The following is a 23,772-nucleotide window of genomic DNA, read 5'->3' as shown; positions in this document are numbered from 1 at the left end:
AAAAAAAAATAACAAGGCAAAACTTTTTTAATGCGCTTAGCCGTGGCCGTTTAACTGCAAAACTTAATTCGCGCTCCAACATTCAAAAGAGAAAATCTCGTATTTTTTCTTCCTTTTTTTTCTGTATTTTCAAATTTTTTTTCTTTCTATATAACTATTTGTGCAAACAACAAAGAAAAGTTGCAAGCGCGAAAAGGAGAATCATCATTATCATCATCATCATCATCATCATCATAGTCAGCGGCAACTGAGAACCAAGTGCAGCCAACTACAAAAGCGCAACAAAAGCAATTTAAATTTAGCCAACGGCAGCTGCGCGTTGTCCAAGCGAACACAACGAATTTTATTTCACTGAAGGAGCAAAACGAACCAACGAAAGAATGATTGTGAATGAAAAGACTGAATGAGAGTAGAGCGAGAAGCAAAAAAAAAAAAAAAAACAACATGGTTTTTAGTTATAACTTTTTAATTTGTTTGTCAGAGGCAGAGTGCCGCACAACGAGAACAGAAGCAGCAATAGAAGTCGAGGCTGAGGCTAAGGCTGAGGCAGAGGCAAAAATATGGATCACATTTTTGTCTGCTGATTAGCGCAATTGTATGAAATGTGAGACTCCACACACACACACACACACACACAGACATATACGGGACAACAATGGGTCTTTTTTTCCCCAAAATCGATAGGACCATTTTACGAGTGTGTGTGTGTGTGTGTGTGTGTAAATCATAACAATGCCTAAGCGCACATCTTGCCTAGTATTACCAGCATTGCCCAAGACCCCCATATCTATATCCCATCATCCTACCCCACAAATTTCCGTTCTTGTCCTCAATCTCCTTGGCAGAGCTTTGATCAATGCAAAAACGTTTCGGTGTACATGTCTCTAGGGTTGATTTATCTATTTACTCCTCCGTCGTTGTTATTCCTGTTGTCGTCTGTCCAATACCATCCGTCCCCTTCTCGTCCTTCTTCAAAGCTGTCAATATTTAAAACGTTGTCCTTGCTGTCCTGCTAAACAGCACGCAGCTGCTGCTGCTGCTACTGCCCTCCATCCATCTCCTCATCATTCTGGCCTCCTGGCCTCCCCCCGTCCCTCTTTGTAACGCGCTGCGTGCTTAACAAGAGTTTATTGAATTTTATTTTCTCATCTCAATTTGATGTGCTTGTTGCTTTTCCTTCTTCATTTTCATACCCCACACCTCTTTTACTCTATGATTTAGAAGGGTATATATCTATTATTATTGCCAAAAAGCGCTGTAATATAGGTGAGTAAGAAACGTGACATCTATCTGCATATAAATGGTCTGAAGTTGCGTCACCAAATCTGGGATCTATTCTTAAAGCTATTACTCATAAAAGAAAAAACATCTAAATCAGAGGCTTTCACTTAGAGTATCCCAAAGTCACTTAGATTTACTACGACCTAACATCTTTCTCGTTTTTTTGGCAAGTTTAATACATAATTCGACCTATTTCGTGGGCTTTTTTATACCCTCCTGCTGTCATTTCCCAAACCCTCTATCATTCTCTCTCTTTCTCTCCCTCTTCCTCTTTCTTTGTTTTACTCTAGTGAATTTAAATTTCAAATATAAAATAATTGAAATTTTAGTTGGAAAAACACTTTTCTTATTTTCTTCTTAAATTTTTTTCACTCTTGTTGTTGCTTGTAAATCGCTTATTATAAAAAAAATAACGAAATTTATTATAAATTTCTACGCGGAAACTTTTTACGCCTGTTGTCTGTTACGTCAAGTTTTTCGATTACGGATTAATGTAATTTTTTTTACTTTTATTTTTTATTATTATAAATTTTCTCTTTTTTTTTTTTTATTTTGATTTAAGTTAGGTGGTAGAGATATCCGAGTGACCTCGTCAAGGCGCAGCCGGCTGTGTTTGTTTGACTTGGCTTGAAAGTTTGATGAATTTTTAAATTTAAAAAGTTATTTGTGCGTTTGTAAGTTGGCATCGTCGACGTCGTCGTGTCCGCCGCCTCTAGCTTATTAGGAAGCGCACTTTGCACAGGGGAATGAATGCCACAAAGAAAGAACATACAACAGGATTTGCGGCAAGTCAGTCGAAGGATACTTCAAAGCGGGACACCATGACACTTTCTTGAAATTTACAATCTAATATATGTTTATTTGAAATTGCGTTTTCTATTCCTCTCTTCTTTCGCGTAGAGATTTTGTGTTGCAACCACAAAAACACAAAAAAAAACAAGTAAATCCCTGCGTTAAATTAAAATTGTGCGTATTATTTCTATTTACACGGTGGATCGTAAAGAAAAAAAAAAACTGTTGCTTTCATGTTGTTCTTGTTGTTGGAACTGTCAATAAGTATACATACATATATACGATGCCTGAATATGAATGAAAAGAAGTTGAAACCTCAGAGAAGCCATCTCGTCATCTCTTGTTTGTCTTGGCTGTGGTTTTCACTGGTTTTATTAGCACCTGAGGGCTTGGCTTTGTTCCTTTTTTTGTTGTTGTTGTTGTTGTTGTTGTGTTGTGTTTTTGATTTCATTATGCATTTTGTTGACACACAACAAACACACACAAACACACACAGAGAGACAATAAAGTCAGAAAGTAGCAGTGGCGGTTCAAATTACATGAGGGATCATTTAAATGGTCAAAGTACAACTATTTGTTCTTTTGTACCAAAATCAAGAGAATTTAAAGTCCATATTCTTAGTTGACAGTCTATATCTATCTAACAGGAGCTACATAAAGCCTCAGCCCTTCCAATCTAAAGCTTATTCCCTTTACACAAGTAACCACATTAAAAACTTTATCTTATTATGGGCAAGTTCGCATTCATTTTCAAATATTATTCCCATTTGACGGATGGGCTCTGCTGTCCCTGGCCAGGGACCACACTGCCATCCATTGGTGGCAGTAAACCCTTTCTTTTTTTTTTTTGTTGGTCCGTTGACATAAGCATAACAAAATGCGATGACTAATTATAAAATTATATGTATGACATTTGCTGCTATGTTTGGTTTTGGCTCAAAGCACATTTACATATACATAAAATAAATAATTTAATGCGATTTCTGGCAAAACAAAAATAAACAAAACAGCAAAAAACAAAAACTGCAACATTCCCATTTGCAGTTATAAGGATGGATACGGGTTTTAGATGGGTGGGTGGATTGGTTGGCCCATGTCAAAATTATTTAATAACAAAATATTTTCATGTTCGCCTCCATTTAATGACTGTGGCAATTTCTGTACAACTGTAAAATAAAATCAACACATTAAATACGTCGATGGATAGGGGCAGCAGGTGGCTGGCGGCGGAGGGAGGGGGTGATGACTGGTATTTGTTTGTTAAACAAAATCAATTACAGATAATTTGATGGCAGGCAGGCAGGCAGGAGAGAGTCAGTGAGCAGGCAGTGCCCGGTGGACCGCCCCCGCTGTTGCCAACAATCGTTATTTGCCATGTGGTCGACTTATAATAGAGTCATTTAAGTGCAGTTTAAACTTTAACGACAGCCGCGCGCTAGTCATCGACTGAGTGACTCTCTGTCTCTCTTGGTGTCGACTCTTGACTGTGGCAAACGATAAATCGATAATAAATGTGAGAGGACAACACACACACACACACATATGGACATGGAGACGTTAAAAAAATGTCTCTGCTGACCGCTCGGGTGTTAGAATAACAAATAAACAAACACACAGGATACGCAGGAGACAGGATACTAAGCACACACACACACATATTCTCTATGTTGTTTGACTCGCGGCCACAACTGGGGAAATACAACTAAAAACTGTTGGCTTAGTGCCTCGCGTTGTCTATGTGTCTATCCTTTTAATCATTCTCTCTCTTTCTGGCTATCTTTCTCTTCATGACGTGGCCAAGGAAAAAAAGCACAACAAAACACACACACATGGCTATGTGTGACTTTTGTCGTTGTTGTTCTGTTCCTGGCCTTCTGCTGCCTTTTGCACAAATTGCAGCGGCGACATTTTCAACGCCAACTAATCAATATGGGCGACATGTGGCCAAGAGACGAATATGCAGAGGGTCACCCACCAGCCCCACAACTCTCCCACCTACTCCCTCTGGCCATATGGATGAATGGGTGGGTGTTAGTATATGGGGGAAGAGGGAGCAGGTTGTAAATGCACACCAAACAATTGCGGTTAATGCTCGCTCGCATGTACGATAGTTATGACTGATAAAATAATAAACTTGCGCCGGGGCTAATAAAGAATCAGACATTTTTATAGTCTAACAGACGACGAAAAGGACATCGGTATTAAGGATAAAAATCCATTTAAGTTAGAAAGGCATTTTATTATTGGCAAAACAAATTGTAGGAGGAGAAGGATTAGGTTATTTTTACTATTGACTCGAATTGATTTATTTCCGCCTTCTTAAAATATATAAATATAACAAATCAAAATAGAATCTGAACTATCAAAATTGCCATAAGTGTGACTTTAGTTGAAGGTTTTTTTTTTTTTTATCAAATTTATAGAGGATAATCCATTGTATAAAAAATTCAAGGTATTAAAAACGATTTCAATCTCAATGGAGAGACTATTATATAGCTGAAGGACACATTGCCAGGACTACTACTTTTCACATTCCCACAACATTTTTCAAAACGGAAAGTCTTGGCGATGGGGGATAGAGTACTTTTCTATCGCCAAGCCATTTCACAGTCCAACGTGTCCTTGGATGCCATGGGTGGTATTTGTGGTGGTGGTGATGGGTTGAGTGTTCGATACTACTCATTAATATTCTAGTCGTCTGGTCAAGTGGTTGCACATTATTTTATTACGCACAATTGACTTCGCATGAAGTGCCCAACAAATACGTGTATCCATAAAAAGAAAAAACCTAAAGGAGACGACGACCCAAATCCTAGAGAAAAAAGGACGAGATATGGCAGAATAAAAAAAAAAGCAAAAAAGGAAAAAAAAAAAACCAGTATGGATCGATGTACGGATATGTGGTCTTTTAATTGCTATTTAATTGCAACCATGTGGCAATAGATAGGTTTTTTTTTGCAATTGACGTTTGTGTGAAAATAACTTAAGAATCGTAATGTAACAAAATGAATTAGTTATAAATCTTAGCTTATAATTAACTTAGTTTACTTGGATAGATGTCAAAATGTTGTGAAGTCTCTCAAGGAGAGAAGGGGGAATGTGTTGGATGGGAAAATACTTTGGTTAATCTACAGATAAATAATGTGTATATACATATACTACAAAAACAACATTTATATATGATGAAGAACAACAGCAACGACAACAGCAAGAATTCCAAATGCTAGATATACAATACAACAAAATGAAGGGAAATTAGATAGATAGAGAGAAAGAGTTAGATATAGAGTTTAGTTATTAGTTATCAAATGATGTATGAAAGAAAGAGAGCAGAATGTGTCAGTTAGTTAGTAGTAAGAGGCTCTAAAAGGCTACTTGGAGAGATGTGAAAGATTATAGAGCAAATCGGCACGCAAAGCGAAAAGGAAGGCAAAAAAGGAAAAGTATCTCAATCTACGCGACAGGAAAATGACTGAGCGAAAATTTAAGGAGTTCGTTCATTTTCATATCGTTAATGAAAAGTTTTTCTCTTTTTTTTTGTGAGTTTTGTTCCTCTTTTTTCTTTTTTTTTTGCTTTTCATTTTCTTTTTTGTTTAGCGTTTGTTTTTTTTTTTTAGTGAACACACAAACCTTTTTAGGAGAAGATAAGTGTAGTAAAGTTGGCGATGGCATAGAACAATCAGAAGATGCAGAACTGCAGCCGCTGCTGGCACTGCTGCATCCAACGGCGCTAAGCATCGATGCCATTGGCAGCGACGAGGAGCAGGAAACAGAGCCTGCTGGTAACTCTGGGACGGCGCCTGGTCCCGGGCCCAGCAAGGACCGGGAACGGGTGGCCAGCGGATTCCCGAAACTGCCAAGGCTAAGGAGTGCAGCGCCGCCGATGGTCGCAGTTGCAGCTGTCGGCTGCTTAGTAGTAGTGGTAGTAGTTCTAGTTACGGCAGATAGATTAACTGTATTATTTACATTGTTGGTCGGTGTTGTTGCTGCAGATGTGGGCGTGGCTGCTGTGGCAAACATGGCCGAGGCGGCCACCGCAGCGGCACCACTGCAGGCGGCAGCCGGTATGATTGTCAGCGGTGTACTGGGAGCAGCAAAGAATTGCGGTGGCGGTGGGCCAGCAGCCACTGCTGGCACGCCAGCGCCTCCGGCCTGGGCATATTTGGTGGGCGTGGCCGGTGTGGCAGCAGCAGCCACATTGTTCACCTGCAGTTGCATGTATGTCTGTAGCATGGCCTGAGCCTGCACCTGGGCCTGGGCCTGGGCCTGATAGTGATATTGCTGTTGGAGCTGCTGCTGATGAGCCTGAACTTGGGCTTGTTGTTGTTGCTGTTGGGCTGCCATGGCAGCAGCAGCAGCCGCCTGCTGATGGTACACCGCGGCCTGTTGCTGCTGCTGTTGTTGCTGCTGCTGCTGCTGTTGCTGCTGCTGTTGGACGACTCCGACGGCGTTGGTCTGTTGCTGCATTATGGCCGCTGCAGCTGGCGACGGGTAAGCCTGATAGGCAGTAGCCACAGTTGCCCCTGCGGCCGGATGCTGCAGATGATGCGGATGCGTGGACGGCGGTGCGTGCAACAATTGCATTTGCTGTACGTGGTGTGAAGGTAGGTTTTGTCGCTTTCAGATTATTGTTGTATATGCTGTGTTTTAAGTTTTGGAATTTTGTTTGTTTTGCATTTTGTTTTCGAGAGTTTGGTTTTGAATTGGCCAATTTGTTGTAAAATCATAAAATTTTGTTTGATAACATATATAAACGAAAAAACTAAACAATTTGTTCACTCTTTTTTTTAAGAAATGAACCTCATTAAACTAAAGAGAACTCAAGAGGGGTAATCGAATACGTGTGTAAATATATTTTTGTTCTAAAGTATAAACTTGTTGTTGCTATTTTTGGGGGAACGCGAAGAAGTTTTTTTTGGACTCTGTTCCAAAATTATAAAGTCAAGAGTCGACAGAGAGAGAGAGAGAGAGAGGGGAGAAGTAGTAGTAGAAGAAGAGAGAAGAAGAAGGCTAGCAAAAAAAATGGCATTTAGAAGGCGTTTAAGCAGTGGAGAGCACTACAAGTCGATAGAATTAAAACTACATGAAAAGAATAAAGAAAGCGAAAAGGCAGAGATAGATAGGTAGAGAGAGAAATAGGCAAAAGCATTTTGTCATGAGATGGTTATATTAATTACAGAAATCGGGCAAACAGTTGCGTTTATCAAATATTAAAAGCCCCTGTTGAAAAACAAAAGTTAGCTCTCTATAAATAATTAACAAATTGTCAATGATTAGCGAGCGATGAGTGACTATATACAAAGGGCATAAAGGATAACCCCCTTCCGCAGAGCTAAAAGAAACCAAAAGTTTAACAAAATCATAAGCTAAAGCCACCATTGACATTTCACAACTCTTTTTTTACCCGATATCCGTAGTTGAAATATAATAATATATAGTAGAGAGATATGTTTATAACCATAGAGATATTGGATAGAGATGTAACAATAAAAAAATCATATAAAATATATATTTATAACAGATAGGTGGCAGATGGGTAAAGAAACAGTGGGTGGTATATATAAGGAGAGAGATAGAGAGAGAAAGAAAGACAGATAGACAGAGAGAGAGACAGACAGAAGTTGGTTTTTTGCATAGTAAACTGTACAACTTTCATTGAATGTGAGAACTTTTGGATATATGTATAATAAGTTAGCAATTGGTTAGTTGATTATTAATTAGTTAATTCGATGATATGTGATAAGTAATATCTTGAGTTATACAGTTTGTTTTTCTTGTCTTTTGTTTTTTTTTTTTTTTTGATATGATCAACTTTTGATACGAGTTTTTGTTCTTTACGTTTTTCTGTTTATTTGGTTTTTGATTCAAGTGCATTTTCTTGTTTTGTTTCTTGGATGTGGAACGGCGCTTACCATGATTAAATCTTGTATAGGGGAGGACTCGGACTCAGCTGTTGAATCAGATGTAACAATTTCGCTTTTTACCGTTAACGGTGGCGACGGATTTGGTGTTGGTGTTGTCGGTGTCGGTGTTGTTGAAGTTGTTGTTGTTGTAGTTGGTGCTGCTACTGCTGCTGCTGTTGGCGGAACGGTGGCAGTTGCAACCGTTTGCGGCGGCGTTGTTGGGGGGCTGCTGGCAAGCGATGCTTGTGAGCTGCTGCTGATACTGAGCGCTGCAATCGCTGCTGACGCCGTGGTTTCTGTTAACGCGGCAATGATGACAATTTTATTGGCAACAAATGTTGATTAAAAAAATTTTCAAAGTTTGCACTTTTTTGTCAGTGGTTTTTGTTTTTTTTTTTTTTGTTTTGGCTTTGCGTTGATTTTTCTTTGCTTTTTATTTTCAATTAATTTAATTCTTGTTTTTTTTTGGCGCGTCTCGTTTATATTGTTGTTGTTGATTTTATTAAGATTTCTTTGATTTCGTTTTTGTTGTTGTTGTTGTTTGGTATTTTTCTTCTTGACAAGGGGGAATTGCACGGGTTTTGGTATTTGGGTTTGTTTTTGGAGATAGATATGACAGAAAAGAGTTTTGTGCTTGTGTGTTTTCTGTGTTTTTAGCGTTTTCAAACTGTATAATTAGATTAGATAATGCCAATAAGGATGTTTTTTTTTTTTTGTTTTTATTTATTCTAATGCCAATTGTGCTTCAAAGTTTTATGCAAATTGTTGCTAAAAGAGTGCTAAACTACAATTAATTGAGTTAAGTTCGAGTTTTGAGTTGAATTGAGCGTCGCTTAGAGATTGTCTAATTCTTTCTCTTTATGTATATCTATATATGTCAATATCTATATCTTATTTGTATGTTTATTAAGTATTGCAAGATTTATATATATCACTACTGACTTTAACTAATTTTCTTGATTATTATTATTATTGTTATTAATTAGACACGTGTATAAAGTTTGAGTATACATATAAGTATGTCAAGTGTATAGAGCATAAAAGTTTTGAAAACCGTTTTTGAAGATTGTTTAAAGTTGATTTGATTGATTGATTGATTGTTTAAGTAAGTATCAAATGGATAAAGTGGGGGGAGATTGTCGTAGAGTAAAGTCTGAGGTTTGAGTTTTGAGTAAAGAGCAAGTTGTAAAGTGTGCTAGCAAAAGTTGCTATATAAAGTTCAGTATAAATATATGTCTTTATATATATATATATATTGTATAGAAGATAATGCCGATTTTTCCAAGAGATATGAATATATTCTTAATATATCAGCGACTATATTTATTAGATGTGTGTGTGTGTATATGATATTTTTTAATACTCTTTTCTTGTGTGTATTAAAGAAAATACGCTAATTTCGTTTGATTGTCAAAACGCGTACTCTTGTCGTTCGAGGCATTTAAATTGCCCGGCGATCCCTAAGTTTTATAACTTTTATGCATAAATTATGACCAAAAATCGTGATTTGTGATTGATTGACTGTTCTAAAGAATTGACCAATATTTGTATTTTATTTCAATTGTTACAATCTCCACAATACACAGATACACAATACAATAATATAATATATTATATCTAATGACTACACTTACACACAACACATGCGACCGATTTTTATTGTGGTATCTCTTTGAGATATCTTTCAATACTTTTTTCTATTCTGTATATATTATATATATATATATTTGCTGCTTTATTTCATTTTGCACTTTCATTCATCTGTCTCTCTTATATATGTATATATAATTAAAAAATGCTAATTGATTGTTTGCTTTTGCCTTTGATTTTCACTTCTCTTCTATTGCCAGCACTTTTGATATGTTGCTATTTAACGGTTGCTTTTGTAAATATTTAGACTTAATTTTAATTTTAACAACCTCTTTTTTTATTTGATTCTTTTCGGAAATGCCAACAAAAGGATGGATTTTCAAATTGGGAATAACCAAATAAGCAAAAGGGACGCTAGATTTAGATTACTCTCTGCGTGTTTGATTGTGTTGTGTGTGAGTCTGTGGAGCTAAAGGATTCGTCTCCTGTAGTCCTTTACCTTATCACCTTTGTGCTATGCCCAATTTGCTATCTACCTGTGATTCCTTCTACTACTAATCTCTCAACTGTCTTTCTCTCTTTTTTTCCTTCACTTCTTTGTTCGTTTGTTTCGCGTTAATTGCTTATTTGCCTGGCAAAATTTAACAACAGACTAATAAATTTATTGTATGTTCATTTGTAATTGTTCAACAATTTTCCATAAAATTCTCTTTTTTGTTTTGGCTAAATAAAATCTTTCAAAATCGACTCTTAATTCGAGATCTCTCACTCGATCTATTTATCTCGTGTTTAATACTGTTTTCGTATTTCTTTCTTCTCTTTTTGTTTTTGTTTTAAATTGTTAATCACAATTGTTTGTGAATCAAAGCAAGAGTTAAATTCTTCTTTCAGTTAGCAACAATTCGCCACTTTTGTTTGAGATTTTGTATATTCTTTTCTTTGTTTCTCTTTAGGTTTTCTGTTCGGTTTTTTTTTTTGTTGTGTGCCTTTTGGGAATGTTTATGGCGTTAATGGGTTTCCAAATGCGTTTTTTGTTTTATTTTAGATTGATCTGGGATTGTAGGTAGTAGAAATAGGCGACAGAGGTATTTGGAGGGTGTTTAGGGTATATAAGTGGAGGATAAAGGAAATACCAGACGATTCTTGAAGATTGACGTTTGCAAAGAGTTGTTAGTTGTTGCCTTCAGTTGTTAATTGATTGCATTTGATTGATCTTTCTAGTTTTGCGTATGAAAAACAAACAAAATGTTGGCTAAAGTTGATCGAACCATTTCTTGTATCAATATTTAATTAATATCAAGTTAATATATTTTGAATAAGATTGTGTTGTCGAGTATATAAAATATTTAAATGAAATTTTACTCAAAATTCGTGTTAAAAATCAGAAGAGATTCATAAAAATTCATTTTTTGTTTTGTTAATTGAAAAATCATGACCATTTTTTTGTCATCTCGAATGTTTTTTTGAAATTGCCAATTCAAAGCCAAACTTCAAATTTAAAGTAAGGTTCAACAACAGAAAGCAAAAAAAAAAAAACACAAAAAGGGCAACTAAATGAGGTGCAAACAATTTTTAAATAACAACAAAATGGCACTAAAATATAACTAACGACAGAAAACAAAAGACACAAAAAAAAAAAAAAGAAATTAAACCAAAAAAATAAATAAATACGAGTGGGAGAGAAACACAAAAAGGAACAACAAAATACACAAACACACAATGGGCATGAATATTTAATAATAATTTGCTCTTATTACCAATTAAGTGTCGGAGTCAAAGTCGTTGAAGTAGATGAAGTGAAGTTTTTGTTTTTTTGTTTTATGTTTTCTCTTATTTCTTTCTTTTTTTATTTGTTTATTTTTTGCTTTTGCGTATTTTGTGGTTGAAAAGTTTCTCGTTCTCTTTTGCTTTTAATTATTATGTTTTCTTTTTTCTTTTGTTTGTTATTATTTAAGTTTATTCTTGTTGTTCTGTTGTGGTTGTTGTTGTTGTTGTTGGTAGTTGGTTGTTGTTGGTGTTGCTGTGGCGGATATCTTGTAATTATGATTCTGGAACAAACAAATGAAATGAAAAATCGCGTTTGAATATGTTTTGTGCTCTCTCTATTTATTTGCTTTACACCTTTTATTTTATTATCTTTGGCCAAAAATATAAATTATATAATTTTATTATTAAAATAATTATAAATTGTTATTAATGATTTTTCCAAGATTTTGAAGAATCACATTTTTTTAACACTCAATTTCGCAAATTTTATAAATTAGTTTTTATCTGGAAAAAAACAGATTTCTTTCTACTGTATTCTTCTCAAAAATAAGCTCTCGCAGAGTGTTGTATGCTTCTGAAGAATTTTAGCGCCAATTTTCTGCCAAATTCATTCATATAACAAACAAATTGACGATCTAAAAATAGTTTGGCTAAAGAGAATTTATGGTTTTTCTCTACATAAAGGCAATTCCATGAAAAATTTCTTGGCTTGTACAAAGCTTGTTAATGGCTTAAAAAAAATAGTTTTCAATAGGCACAAAATTCACTAATTTGTAGAAGTTTTTGTATAATAGTTATATAATTATAATTGAACGTTTGGCTCCAACTGCCAAAATTTCTGCGACTGAACTTAGCTTGGCCCTCCAAAATAATGTTGTTGTTTTATTTTTTTTTGGGCGCTTCAAGTGGTAAGTAAATAAAATTTAATGTGATCACAAAAACACGTTTTGGTCAAGGGAGCGACTGTGGATTGTCTACCTCTCAGAGCACATTTTTGGCTGTTGTGGTTCTAACAATTTCGATGAGGGAATAACTCGACTCGGTCGAGCTCTCTGGCTTGATTAACACGCAATGAAATTTCTTGGCCTTTACCGGTTTTTTTTCTCTCTCTCTCTCTCTCTTTCTCTTTTTGTTGTGCAAAAAACGAAAAAGAAAAGAAAAGAAGAAACAATTTTTTGTTAACTGCTGCTGCTGCTGCTGGCTCTTCCCCTTCTCTGCGTACGACGTGTAATTACAACAATAAAAATAAACTACGGGAATTATTTTCTATGCGTACTTAGTAAGCGAAAGGCGGCGACAAGTGGCCGGCTAGGCTAGAAAGAGAGCTAGAGAAACTGGTCAAGACAGGAAAAAAGAGAGAGAGAGAAGGAGAGAGGAGCAAAGTTTGAGCCAGAGTCAGTGTCAGATCCACAGTCATCATCAGAGTCAAAGTCAGACAGAGTTGGCGGAGTTTAAGTCGGTACGGTGCGGTGCGGTGTGTGTGTGTGTGTGTGCGGCCTATTGGAACGTTGGCCATAAGGTTTTATGGTTAACTCGTGAAAGAGGAAGACTCGCTACGTCTGCGTTTTGTATTTTGCCTGCTATTTTTGTTTCGTTGTTGTTTTTTTTTTTTTTGTTTCGTTTTGGTTTGGTTTGGTTTTGCTTTTGGGCCTGCAAATACAAAAACGTGTTTCTCGATTGCTTCTCTCACACCCTCTTGCTCTCTCTGTGCATGTCTTTCTCCCTGTCTGTCTTCCCTGTTTTGTGTGGTTCTTGCTTATTTCTTTTTTTGCCGGCTATGAAATTTCTTTGCCTGTTCGAGCCTACTATGCCTTGACTTGACTTAGCCAAGAAGAGAACTTGGGAACTGGGAACCGAGAATTGAAACTGAACTTGCTGTTGCTGCTGCTGTTGCTGGCCGTGTTTTTTTTTTTTTTTTTTTGTGTTTGGTAGAGCTTATAAGAAACTGATTCTCGCACAATCGGCCAGCCAGCGAGCAACGAACTTTTGCCAAGTAATTCTTCTTTTTATTGTTATTTGTGTATTATATATATTATTTATAATTTTTGGTTCGTTTTTGGTATTTTTTTTCATTATTCTCATTTTTTGTTTTTTCCGACGAGCACAAAATATATTCTTAATTTATTTTTCATTCCTGATTTCTGCTTACATTTATTGTTGCTGTTGTTGTTGTTGTTTATGGTGATGGTGGTAGAGTTGCAAGTAAATTAGAGATTAAGAGTACACACGGGCAACTTTTTTTGATTAAGATTGAAGAACTTTTGTATAGAGTTTTGAGTTTCAGCAAATTTTCTTTCGTTTCTTTTATTTTTGAAGCACACACGCAAAGTGAAAACTCGATGGGCCGGAAAAAAAACCGTGTGGAAAGAAAAGCGTAGAATCTTTCGCGTGATATATTTATAATTTTAATTTTTTGTTAAAAAATATATTTATTTTTTTTATATTTTAATTAATTGCCGTTTTATTTGTTATACACGAAAGTGGGCTATTTTGTTGTTGTTGTTGTTGGAAATGGTGTTAATGTTGGTGGTGTGTTGGGTGTGCGAGTGTTGTTATTTGTAACTTTTATTTTTCTTTCTTGTATTATTATCCGCGTGGTATTTGCGATACGTTGTTGCTGGTATTGCGGCTGTTTTCGATTTGAACTCAACTTTGATTTGGATATTGAAATTTTCGTGAGTGAGCGAAAAGTGAGTGTGTTGGCGTTGCTGCTGCTGCTGCTTCTGATACTACTATTGCTGTTGCTTTTGCTGCTGCTGCTGGCCTGGCTGATGTTGTTCTTGTTGTTATTATTATTGTTGTTGGTGGTGGCGGCGGCGGCGGCGGCGACGGCAGTGTTGGAGATGGGTGATGGTGATATTGGTGGTGGTGATGGTGACGGTGGTGGTTGGTTTGTGATGTTGCTCTGATAGATGTGTGCGTCGGTGTGTGTGTGTGTTGTATGCTGACTGCGACGGCAACGACGACGACGACAGCGACGGCAACAGCGGCGGCGGAACGGCTACTCGGGTTCTTGACGATGATGATAATAATGACGATGATGAAGATAACTGGATTGAACTGTGAACTGGGCACAGGAACAGGAACAGAGAAATTGAGAGGCTACCGACGGCGTGATAATTATTGCTGCTGTTGTTGTTGTTGGTTGTTGCTAATATACTATATATGATTTCCTATAGAGCGAACGAGCTAGCGAGCGTACGAACAGCGGACAGAATTGGAACGGGTTAAAGCAAAGACTGTACGAAGACTGAAGTAAGAACGACTGGCATTCTAAGGTAATATACCTTTTTGTTTCGGAGTGCCGTGGTGCGTCGTCGTCCGCGTCGTCGTCATCAGATTGAATCTGTTGCGTTGCCGTCGACGTTAGCAGCAACGGCAACAGCACAGCAGCGACGCCAGCAGAAGCAGCAACGGCAACGGCAACGCGCGTGTTAACCAAAATAAAGCAACAGTAGAAGAAGGCCCAAAACCGGACCGAGTGTTCGAGAACGACCAACACGGGATGGATGCTTGCCTTGTCTCGTGTGTGAGAGACGACGACAATAACGACAACGACAGCAGCGACGACGACAACGACGACGGTAACGATACGTCGTCGTCGATGTCGTCGTTTGCGGCAGCATTTCTCCTGCCTTTAGCAGAATTAACTCCGAAAAATGGGAAATGCTTTCGGAGCACGTAGCACACCTTCAATTTGGTGCTCTCTCTCTCTTTCTCTCTGTCTGCCTGTCTGTGTAGTCTACTCTCCTCCGCTCTCAGCTGTTGCTGTTAAGATTTGTTACCTGCCGGTCTGTTGGTTATGGGTTTTAGGCCCGTCTTGGGTCTTCGACTCGTCCGGCACTTGAGTCGAGTTGAATTGAGTCTAGTCTTGGCTCTTGTTTTTCTGCCTCAGGTGCGCAATTATTATTGAATGTCTTTTGGTTATTGTTCTCAGCATTATTATGATGATTTGGCAATGCTTGGTTGTGCTGCTCTATGCTGTTTGTTGTCTGTGGTATAACACCTGTATAAGATGATAAAGCGTGCAGAAGGAGGATCATCAGATATTTCTCCTCATGCGGCACGTTCGTCCTGTGTAAAATCTCACGAAGCATTATAGGGGGACGGACCGGCCCCCCGGTTTGTTGGTTTTGTTACCTCTATTGTTGCAGTAAGAGAATTACTGCGACACACAAACACACACACACACATATACAAGCACACCTTACATACCCACCACCCACCCACTAGCACCCACAACACACGTGGGCCATATGAGATAGCAAATGCATGCGCCATGCGTGCGCGCCCCTTTATTTGCCAATTGGTGCGAGTGAGTGCGAATGTGGGCGGTGCGAGTAAGATAGAGCGAACGGAAAATCATGAAGGGGGGTTTTCTCTCAAAAAAAAAGCAATACGACGACGACGACGATGACGTTGTCGACGGCAGCAGAGAGACAGCGACGGCAAAATCAACGGGAAAATAATAATTGTTACACCTGCTTCGGAAATGCCCGCATGGGGGGTTGGAAATGGGGGCGGAAAGAACGCACGAAAACTACGACTACGACGACGACTATGACTACGAGACGACAGCAATAAATACGACGAAGCGTCGGTCGCTTTCAGGTAAACATCGGCTTTTACCACCCCCAATGTATTAAAGGGCGGGCGCAGCAGCAGCGAAATGCCGAAGCATGGAAAACGAAGCGCAAGCGAAGCAATGCGAAGGCCCAACGAGCCGATGCCGCCGCCGCCACCAACCCGTCGAGTTTTCTGTTCTGAATTTACGAGACTCCGAACGGGCGCAGCGCGCATGACGCCAAGGTGCAAATTTGGGTGTAGAGGTGTGCGGTTGCAGGCATATCCATACAGTAGGGGTAAAAAAAACTCCCACTCCTCCCCTTAATAAGGGGTAGCAGTAGTATAAGTCAAAGTTGTTGTAAGGGGTAGTTTTTTATGTTATCGTGTAGGGGCGTACAACAAGCTCTATTAGAATGCTAGACCAAAAAGCTCTAGGATTTTAGCTTTTTTGGCTTGACATACTCAAAAGATAAACTGCCGCAAGCAACAGTTTAGAACTTGTTATTAACTTGTTGGACAATGAAATTCATAATAATTTGCTTATCTAGGCAATACCAAAGTATCAATGAAGTGCGTAAAAAAAGCTTAAGTTAAGCGACTCTTAGAATGACTAAGGATTATAGGTTGGATGTTAAAGAGATTGAGTATTATTCCATCGATTTCCTAGACAGAGACAAAGTTGGGGATTTTTTTAGTTTCTGCAAAAAGAATTTGAAAAGGTGAGTATCAACAATCAATTTAAATTCAAAATATTTAATAATCTGAATATGAAATTAAATATATTTTCTGTTTTCTAATGCAGGCAGATAAGTTTTTTCTGTAGAAAATCCTTATATTTATCACGTTTTTGGTTCTTCTTCTCTGTATTTTTCAATTAAACGTTTGATTGATTTTACAAATTCGCATATTTTTTTATTGATGGGAAAAAGGCATCTTTTTTGATATATTTCATCGGAAACTAGTTTTATTATTTGAATGTATGGGAGTTGGTAAAGATCTCTTTTGTCACATTTTGGAAACATTTTAAGCTTTCCACACTATGATATACCAGACTTACACACAACACACACACACTTTCACTTTAGAGACGGACTCTCAATCAAATCCCTTAATGCACTACCCTTTTGTACTTCCACATCCCTCCTTTTTCTTCTCTTCCCCCGTAGCTCTTGACGAGACATGCAAATGATTGTTGTATAGCTCTGCTTTAGGGGGTATGAGTTTTCACTAATAAAAATAAATTTCATTTGCCAACATTTTCCTAAGGGGGGCACGGGGGTTGCTCCACACTTTTTTTTCGAGTTTTTGTTTGATTTTATATGTAAGAGAACCTTTAGCCTTGCTAATCCGAATACCAATGGACGTTTTAGCTTTGTCAGCTGGTTCATTCCGCTGACGCCTCCATCCAACTACCCAACCACAGTCCGTCCGTCAGTGTAGTGTGTGTCTGGGCCAGCATTACCCAGTTACCGTCTCTTTTAGCGGTGTTAAATCGCCGAGCCCGTTGCCCGTGTGCATAAAAATCGCTTTGTTATTGTTGCAGGCGGTGGCATTGGCGGCATTGGCATGTGGAAATGTGGCAACGTTGGCGGCGTCATCGATGACGACAATATGCCCCCACCACCCCCTTCTCCCAGCTTGCTTGCTGTTTTCCTGGCTGGGCTGTTGTAGTTGTAAACGGTTTATGGGATTTACGCGCAATTTGTTGGCAACTTTCATTGCTCTTGTTGTTGCTATTGTTATTTGTGTAACTCGCCTCTAAGTGTTGTTGTTGTTGTTGTTCTTGTGGAGGAGTAGAGTGTAAAGGGCATATAAAACAATATGCGCGATGCGTTCAGTCTAAGCTGAGGCTCGTTAAATGATTTGCGTTTACTTTTTTACTCACGCTCTCTTTATGCTGTATTAGCCTTGGCAATGGGCTCTTGTTGTTGCCGTTGTCGTTGTTGTTGTTGTTGTTGGTGCTGATGTTATGGTAGTTGAACAAAAAAATGTAAAATGGGGCTTACCTGCAAAGAGCATAAAAAAAGAGAAAAGAATCATATATATGTATAAAGTATTATTTACTTTTTATGCACAAATATTGATTAAGCTGTAAAATAAAAATCCGTTGCCAAAAAAGTATAAAAATTGTTCAAAATTGCCTCGTTTGTTTCTTTTTTCTTTTTGTGTTTTTGTTTTTGGTTCTTGTGATGAGATGATGATGTTGCAGCAGCAGAAGAAGAAGCACCACCATTACCAATACCAATACGAAGACCAGCAGCAACATGTTGAGAGAAGACTGTCTACACGGTGAGGGAAAAAGTACAGCACGACACAAAAACAAAGCGCATAGGAGAATGAAGTTTTCTTCAAGATTCAAGCTTAAAGAGACTCACTACATATATTTATGTCTCTCTATCTGTGTGTGTGTGTGTGTGTGTGTGTGTGTGTGTGTGTGTAAATCGCATAATTTTTACTAGCCAGCTGCCCCGTGCAGGGCAAAGAAGACATGCCAGAGGAAGAGGCAAAGGCAGCAGTTAGTCGAACGGCTCAGGCATGCAACAGGCAATGAATCTCAATCTCGGTAAGAGAATAACAACAACAACAACAACAAACATTGGCAATGGCAATGGCAAGGAAGGAGCGTCCCAATGCCGTTGACTTTGGCAATTCAAGTGCAGCATGCAGACAGCACCAAGACAATAACAACAACAACAACAAGAAACAAGTGAGAGCCGCAGACGACACATCCAACTTCAACTTGCAATGTTTTGGCAAGAAATATGCGGTAACAACATTGCTAGTCTCAGCCCAGTCCCAAGTCACCAGTCGCCAGTCGCGTTAGTACCCCAGCAACAGTATCACCCCTTCCTCTCCCTTTGTCTTGCCACAGCCAAGGCAAGCCAAGCGAAACGCACGAAATAGTCAACTTGCCACATTTTAATTCACTTCAATATTTCCTTCTGTTGGTGCTGCTGCTGCAACTCTTGGCCAGTTCTTATTGCAAATGGCATAAACGGCAACATTGCATGCAACTCACACACATACACACACACACACACACACACAGGGAGAGCGAGAGACAGATGACAGTGTTGGCTTTGGACTCGGTCTCTGACTCCGTTCATGCTCTTTCGGAATGTCTTCTTCTTTTCTATTACTTTGTCTTGTGCTTAAAAGTTGGAGCTCTCTGACTGGATGGTTGGTTGGTTGGTTGGTTGGTTGCTTGCTTGGTCCGTGCCACATTCCACTAAATGCGGCCTGCCTGGGCCATAAGTCGCCGCTGGCTGGCCCAGACTCTGTCTCTGTCTTGGGTCTTCTCTTTGGCCAACAATGAAAACCGGCAATGGCAATTGGAATTATTATTATTGTGCGTTGAAGTCTTTGGGTTTATTTTAAGTTTAATTTATTGCTATCAAGGAGAGAAAATTGCTGCAAATTTATTTACTTAATGCCATATAAAATTATAGAGTTTTCCATTTCTAATTCAATTTGCTTGCAGTCAAAAAATGCAGTCACTGAACTAAGGGGAACAGTTTAAAATGCTTTGGAAAATGCCGACTCAATCCTGCAGCCAGATAATTGCAAAACACAAGTGTTCTTACCCTCTCTCCCTGCTTTTAGCCCCAAGTTTAATTGGGCTGTGACTTCTTCTTCAGTTCACTGGAGCATGCAACATATTTGGATCTGTCTCTGTCTCACTCTCTCTTTAACTTCTCATTAAGATGGACGAAACATTGCATGTTTTGCTTGGAACCTTTTTCCTCCATCTCCCTCTCTCTCAATTGCTTGACCATGAACTTGCCCACTTGTTTGGTTCTCTGTTCTTGCTGTTTTTTTGCGTCCCACTTGTAAAAGCCACTTTGGAGTTTGTTTACATCGTTAATTATTCCACTGGTCCTACTGGTGGCTTCCCCTCTCTCTGTCTTTCTCTCCACTTGTCTCTCTATTTCTCTTTGGCATTGCAATGGCAACAATTCCTCTTAAATACATTTTTTAGTTTATTATCGCGCAACATTCCTGCACATTCCTTGGCCATTTGCATTCCCAGTATCTTGGCGCAGCAATCTGTGGAAAATGTGCAAAATTGTTGGCCCTTGCAATGCAGAGACCAAGTGCAACCAACCCTTGACCCACTGGATTTTAAGGAAATAAAAGCAAAAGGTATATATGTATATATGCAAGGCAGGTAGGCCAAAAAAGTTCAGCTTGAATTTCGTTCGATTTACAATCGAAATGATGATGGAAACATTTTCAATAACGAAAATTCCAGCCAAAAAAAAGGGTGAAGGCAACAAAAAAAATGGAAACAGAGCCACATCAATGATGGGGGCCAAACCAGGAGATGCAGGAGGAGTTGCGCCAAGTTGAGCTCAGTCATTTTGCCGACGACGCCGTCGCAATTATATTTCGACCGCAAATGAAACAAGTTTGGCAACTTTGGCAACGACAGGCATTTTGTGGCCATTGCCGCTCCTCATGCCGCTGGAGCCAATGCAGCGACCACAACAGCTTCATCATCACCAGGCACCACCACCATCACCATCATCATCATCGTCATCGTCATCATCATCAGTGGGGAATCGGGAATGGCAGCAGCAACGGCAACGGCATCGGTTTCAGATTCAGAGTCTGGCCCTGCTGCATTTTTGAGATTCCGCCGCCATTTAACAATTCGCTTTGCATCGCTATACATGTGTGTGAGCGAGTGCCAGTGTGAGTGTGTGTGTGTGTAGTAAGTCTGATTGCATAGGGTGCGGGTGAACCGTATGTAGAGTAGTGTGTGGGTGTGGCAATCGCAAAAAATATTTCACAATTGACGACCACAGAATGAGGAGAAAAGTGGGACCGGAAAGGAAGATGGAAGAAAGGTAGAAGAAATATCAAGCTAGTGCTGCAGCACGTCGTCCATTAGTTGAAGTGCTTTTCATATTATCGCCAGCGACCCGACAACCGCGACGCTAATGGCGCGCATAAGGCTCGTTATGATTGCCACCAGCTTGTAGGTCCCTGACGGCGCGTAATGAAGCATAATCTCATTGTAACCACTTACAACCAATAAGGACATCAGCAACAACAACAACAACAGCAACAACAAGAGAAAAGTATCAGAGAATGCCCGCTAAGCGGATTGGGTCACAACACGCAAGCAGCTCGCTCGGTCAGTCAGTCGGTCAGGTCAGGCGAAGAAGAAAAACGGAAGCCAGGCGTCAACTACTACGACTCGGGCATATCCTGGGCACACTTATACTGACTCGGACTCCAACTCTGACTGAATGACTGACGGCCGCCAGAGAGAATCCTCCCCCCGGCTGCCGTCGCTGCTGCTGCTGCTTTACCATCCATCCATATCGAGTGGCACTTTTTAAGTTTATTTACTCGCCACTTGTCCTTTGCTGAGCGCTTTGGCATTTGCAATGCCACCTATTGATGTTGATGTTGATGTGAATGAATGTGAAACGAGGATGGGAGGATGGCGGCAGTCGCCAAAGCTTTTCATTAGCGTGATTTGTACAGAGGAGAAGGCATTATGGTTTTCTTTTTTTTGTGTGTGCCACTTGAGCAAAGGGGACACAGGGAAAGGACAGGACAATACAACAAGTAGCGTATCAAAAGGAAATTCGTTACACGCCTAATTTGAGGCTAAGAAGTGAGAAATGGTAGCTAAGCATATTTAGTTTACGGATATTGGTAACAAGTTCCAATGAAAAAAGGAAAGACACGTGACACTTGTTCAATATATCTAGGCCAACCATTTTATCATTCTCAAAATGGAAAAAGGTTTTGCCTTTTTTAACATTAATTCAGCCTTTTTCTAAACGACTTCAGAAAGTTATATCTTTAGTTTATCCCCAATTAGTATGTTTTTATTAGGGCTATGAAATGTTTGAGATTTGGAAAGATTTTCTTTCGAGTCTATTTTTTCAAGATATTTTGAATGCAATTACAACAAGAAAAAGTGCACGAATTGAAAAAATAAAGTTGCAATTTAAAAAAAGTACTAAAAATCTATTAAAATTTGGCAAAATACAAGCTTGCATAAATATGCAAATGCCAGGAAAGTTTTTTTTAACTTAATATTTTGTATTATTGGCTCTTTATTGGAAAAAATGGAATGTTATTAAGAGTGTTTTATGACCGACAAAAGAAAATAATTATATAAGCGAAGCTCAAAATCCATTTTTATCGGTATATTAGTCAAATTTAATCGTTTAATGTTTCTTGGATCATCGGGCATGATAATAGTGGGCAACAAAAGTGAATTTTAAACCAAGTAATGTACATTTCTTCCATAAGATTAACCAAATTATGGTTAAGTAGAACTAATAACCCAACAATAAGCCCCAAAAGAGAACCAAAGGAGAAATAAGAAAAGCCACAAACTAAGTGAATCTCTACAACAATTGCCTCAATCTTAGCACAAAAACGAAAAGAACGAAGAGAGAGATTCACAGTCTAGAACAAAGCAAGGTAAAAGTAAAAAGGGTTTAACAAATTTCAATTTCAGTTTACCAAAGCAGCCAGAAGGAAACCACCAAAAAAGAAAAGAGAAGCTAAATGCAACGAGAAGGAGTCAAAAGTCGTTGTGGAATACAATTTGGAAGGAACGCACTGCCCAACAAAAAAAAAGAAGAGAGAAGAAAAAAAGGAGAATCAAGTTTTTGTACAACGGCGGCAACAACAGCAGCAACAATGGCTCACAGATAATAAGAATTTGGTGCTCAGAAGCATTGCTACCTTTACCTTTTGGCGACCTTAGCTATCCGCTTGGTCTTGCATGAGGCAGCAAGGCTCCTCTTGCTGCTTTGATTAGAATTATTTAACCAGCAGACTGCAAGAAAGGGCAAAGGAAAACTTGAGTACGGTATCCCGGCTCTAGTGTTTAAATTGCGATTTATGGTACTTACAACAAGGAGTTTCTTGTTTTCTCCTCTCTCTTTTCCGTTTTTTTGGAGAGGCTAAACGAAACTAACGGCTAATGAGCTGCATGTTAAGCTGCCAGAACTTTCAATGAAATCAAAAGGAGGCAACAAGCAGCACACGCACAAACACACAGATACAGACATACAGACCGACAGACAGACAGGTACATATACAGGTAAAATAAGTGCAGACTGAAAAAGAATGAAAGCGAAGGCCAAGCCACATTTTGATTTCATGCCGGGCAAGAGCACTAGCAGTTAATAACGCGATTGCCACTGCGTTGGCCAGACTAAACTAAAAGCCTGTTTTGGCCAAGCAAAAAAGGCACCAAAAACAAAAGCAAAATATAAAAACCGATACGAAACAACAATTTTCGTTAGCAAAACCAGCGACGAATACACCATTTAAGGGCCTCAAGGCCAAGGTTTAACGAGCATGCCGTCAACGCCATTGCGGCCGCTTCAAAACCAGGCAAGAAAACAAAAGCACAAGAAACAGAAACTGATCGCAATCAGTGGAGTCGCCACTTAGAGGGGTAAAAGCAAAAGCAGCAGCAGCAAGAGCCAAGACTTTTTGGCACACAAACGAAAATAAAAACCACCAACCGCGTGCATTGCACATCGCGTAGCAATATCCTACGACATCCTCTTTGGAGAACCCCGCCGAAGCCGCTGCCTTTCGAAACAGGAGCAAAGGCATGCATAATAAATGCGCAACTGGTGTGCGAAGAAACCGGTTTTAGGAGAAACGGAGAAAGATAGGCAGAGAGAGAGAGAGAGAGACAGAACTGTTATACATAGCCAGAATATTAAGGGGAAATGGGTAACAGAAAAGCTTTTAGTCTCTGTTAGCCAACAGCATATTGCCAAAAAGGATAAGCCAAGGGGAAATAAGCTTTTCACATAACAGAGACCAGTAGTAGAGTTTTCTCAACTGCTACTACGACTACGACTAACAGCTATGGAAAATC

General features: G+C 38.9%; 1 protein-coding gene across 7 annotated transcripts in view; it reads right to left on the bottom strand.

Annotated features, from left to right (window-relative positions):
• The window catches only part of LOC6647203 (polypyrimidine tract-binding protein 1), a 164,209-nt gene that overhangs the window by 80,144 nt on the left and 60,293 nt on the right, over positions 1–23,772 (bottom strand). Inside the window, exon 1 of one of the 7 annotated variants that reach the window (XM_023178868.2) lies at positions 7,986–8,343. The exons of the other annotated variants lie outside the window; for them this stretch is intronic. Within the exon in view, the coding sequence (XP_023034636.1) occupies positions 7,986–7,988 (3 nt within the window). The 5' untranslated portion in view covers positions 7,989–8,343. Of the gene's footprint in view, positions 1–7,985; positions 8,344–23,772 lie in introns of those variants that run through there. 7 annotated transcript variants of the gene reach the window in all.

Source organism: Drosophila willistoni, chromosome 3R (genome assembly GCF_018902025.1).
Source record: "Drosophila willistoni isolate 14030-0811.24 chromosome 3R, UCI_dwil_1.1, whole genome shotgun sequence".
Lineage (NCBI taxonomy): Eukaryota > Metazoa > Arthropoda > Insecta > Diptera > Drosophilidae > Drosophila > Drosophila willistoni.
Note: the sequence above shows the minus strand (reverse complement) of the source record. Positions and strands in the feature narration are given on the sequence as shown.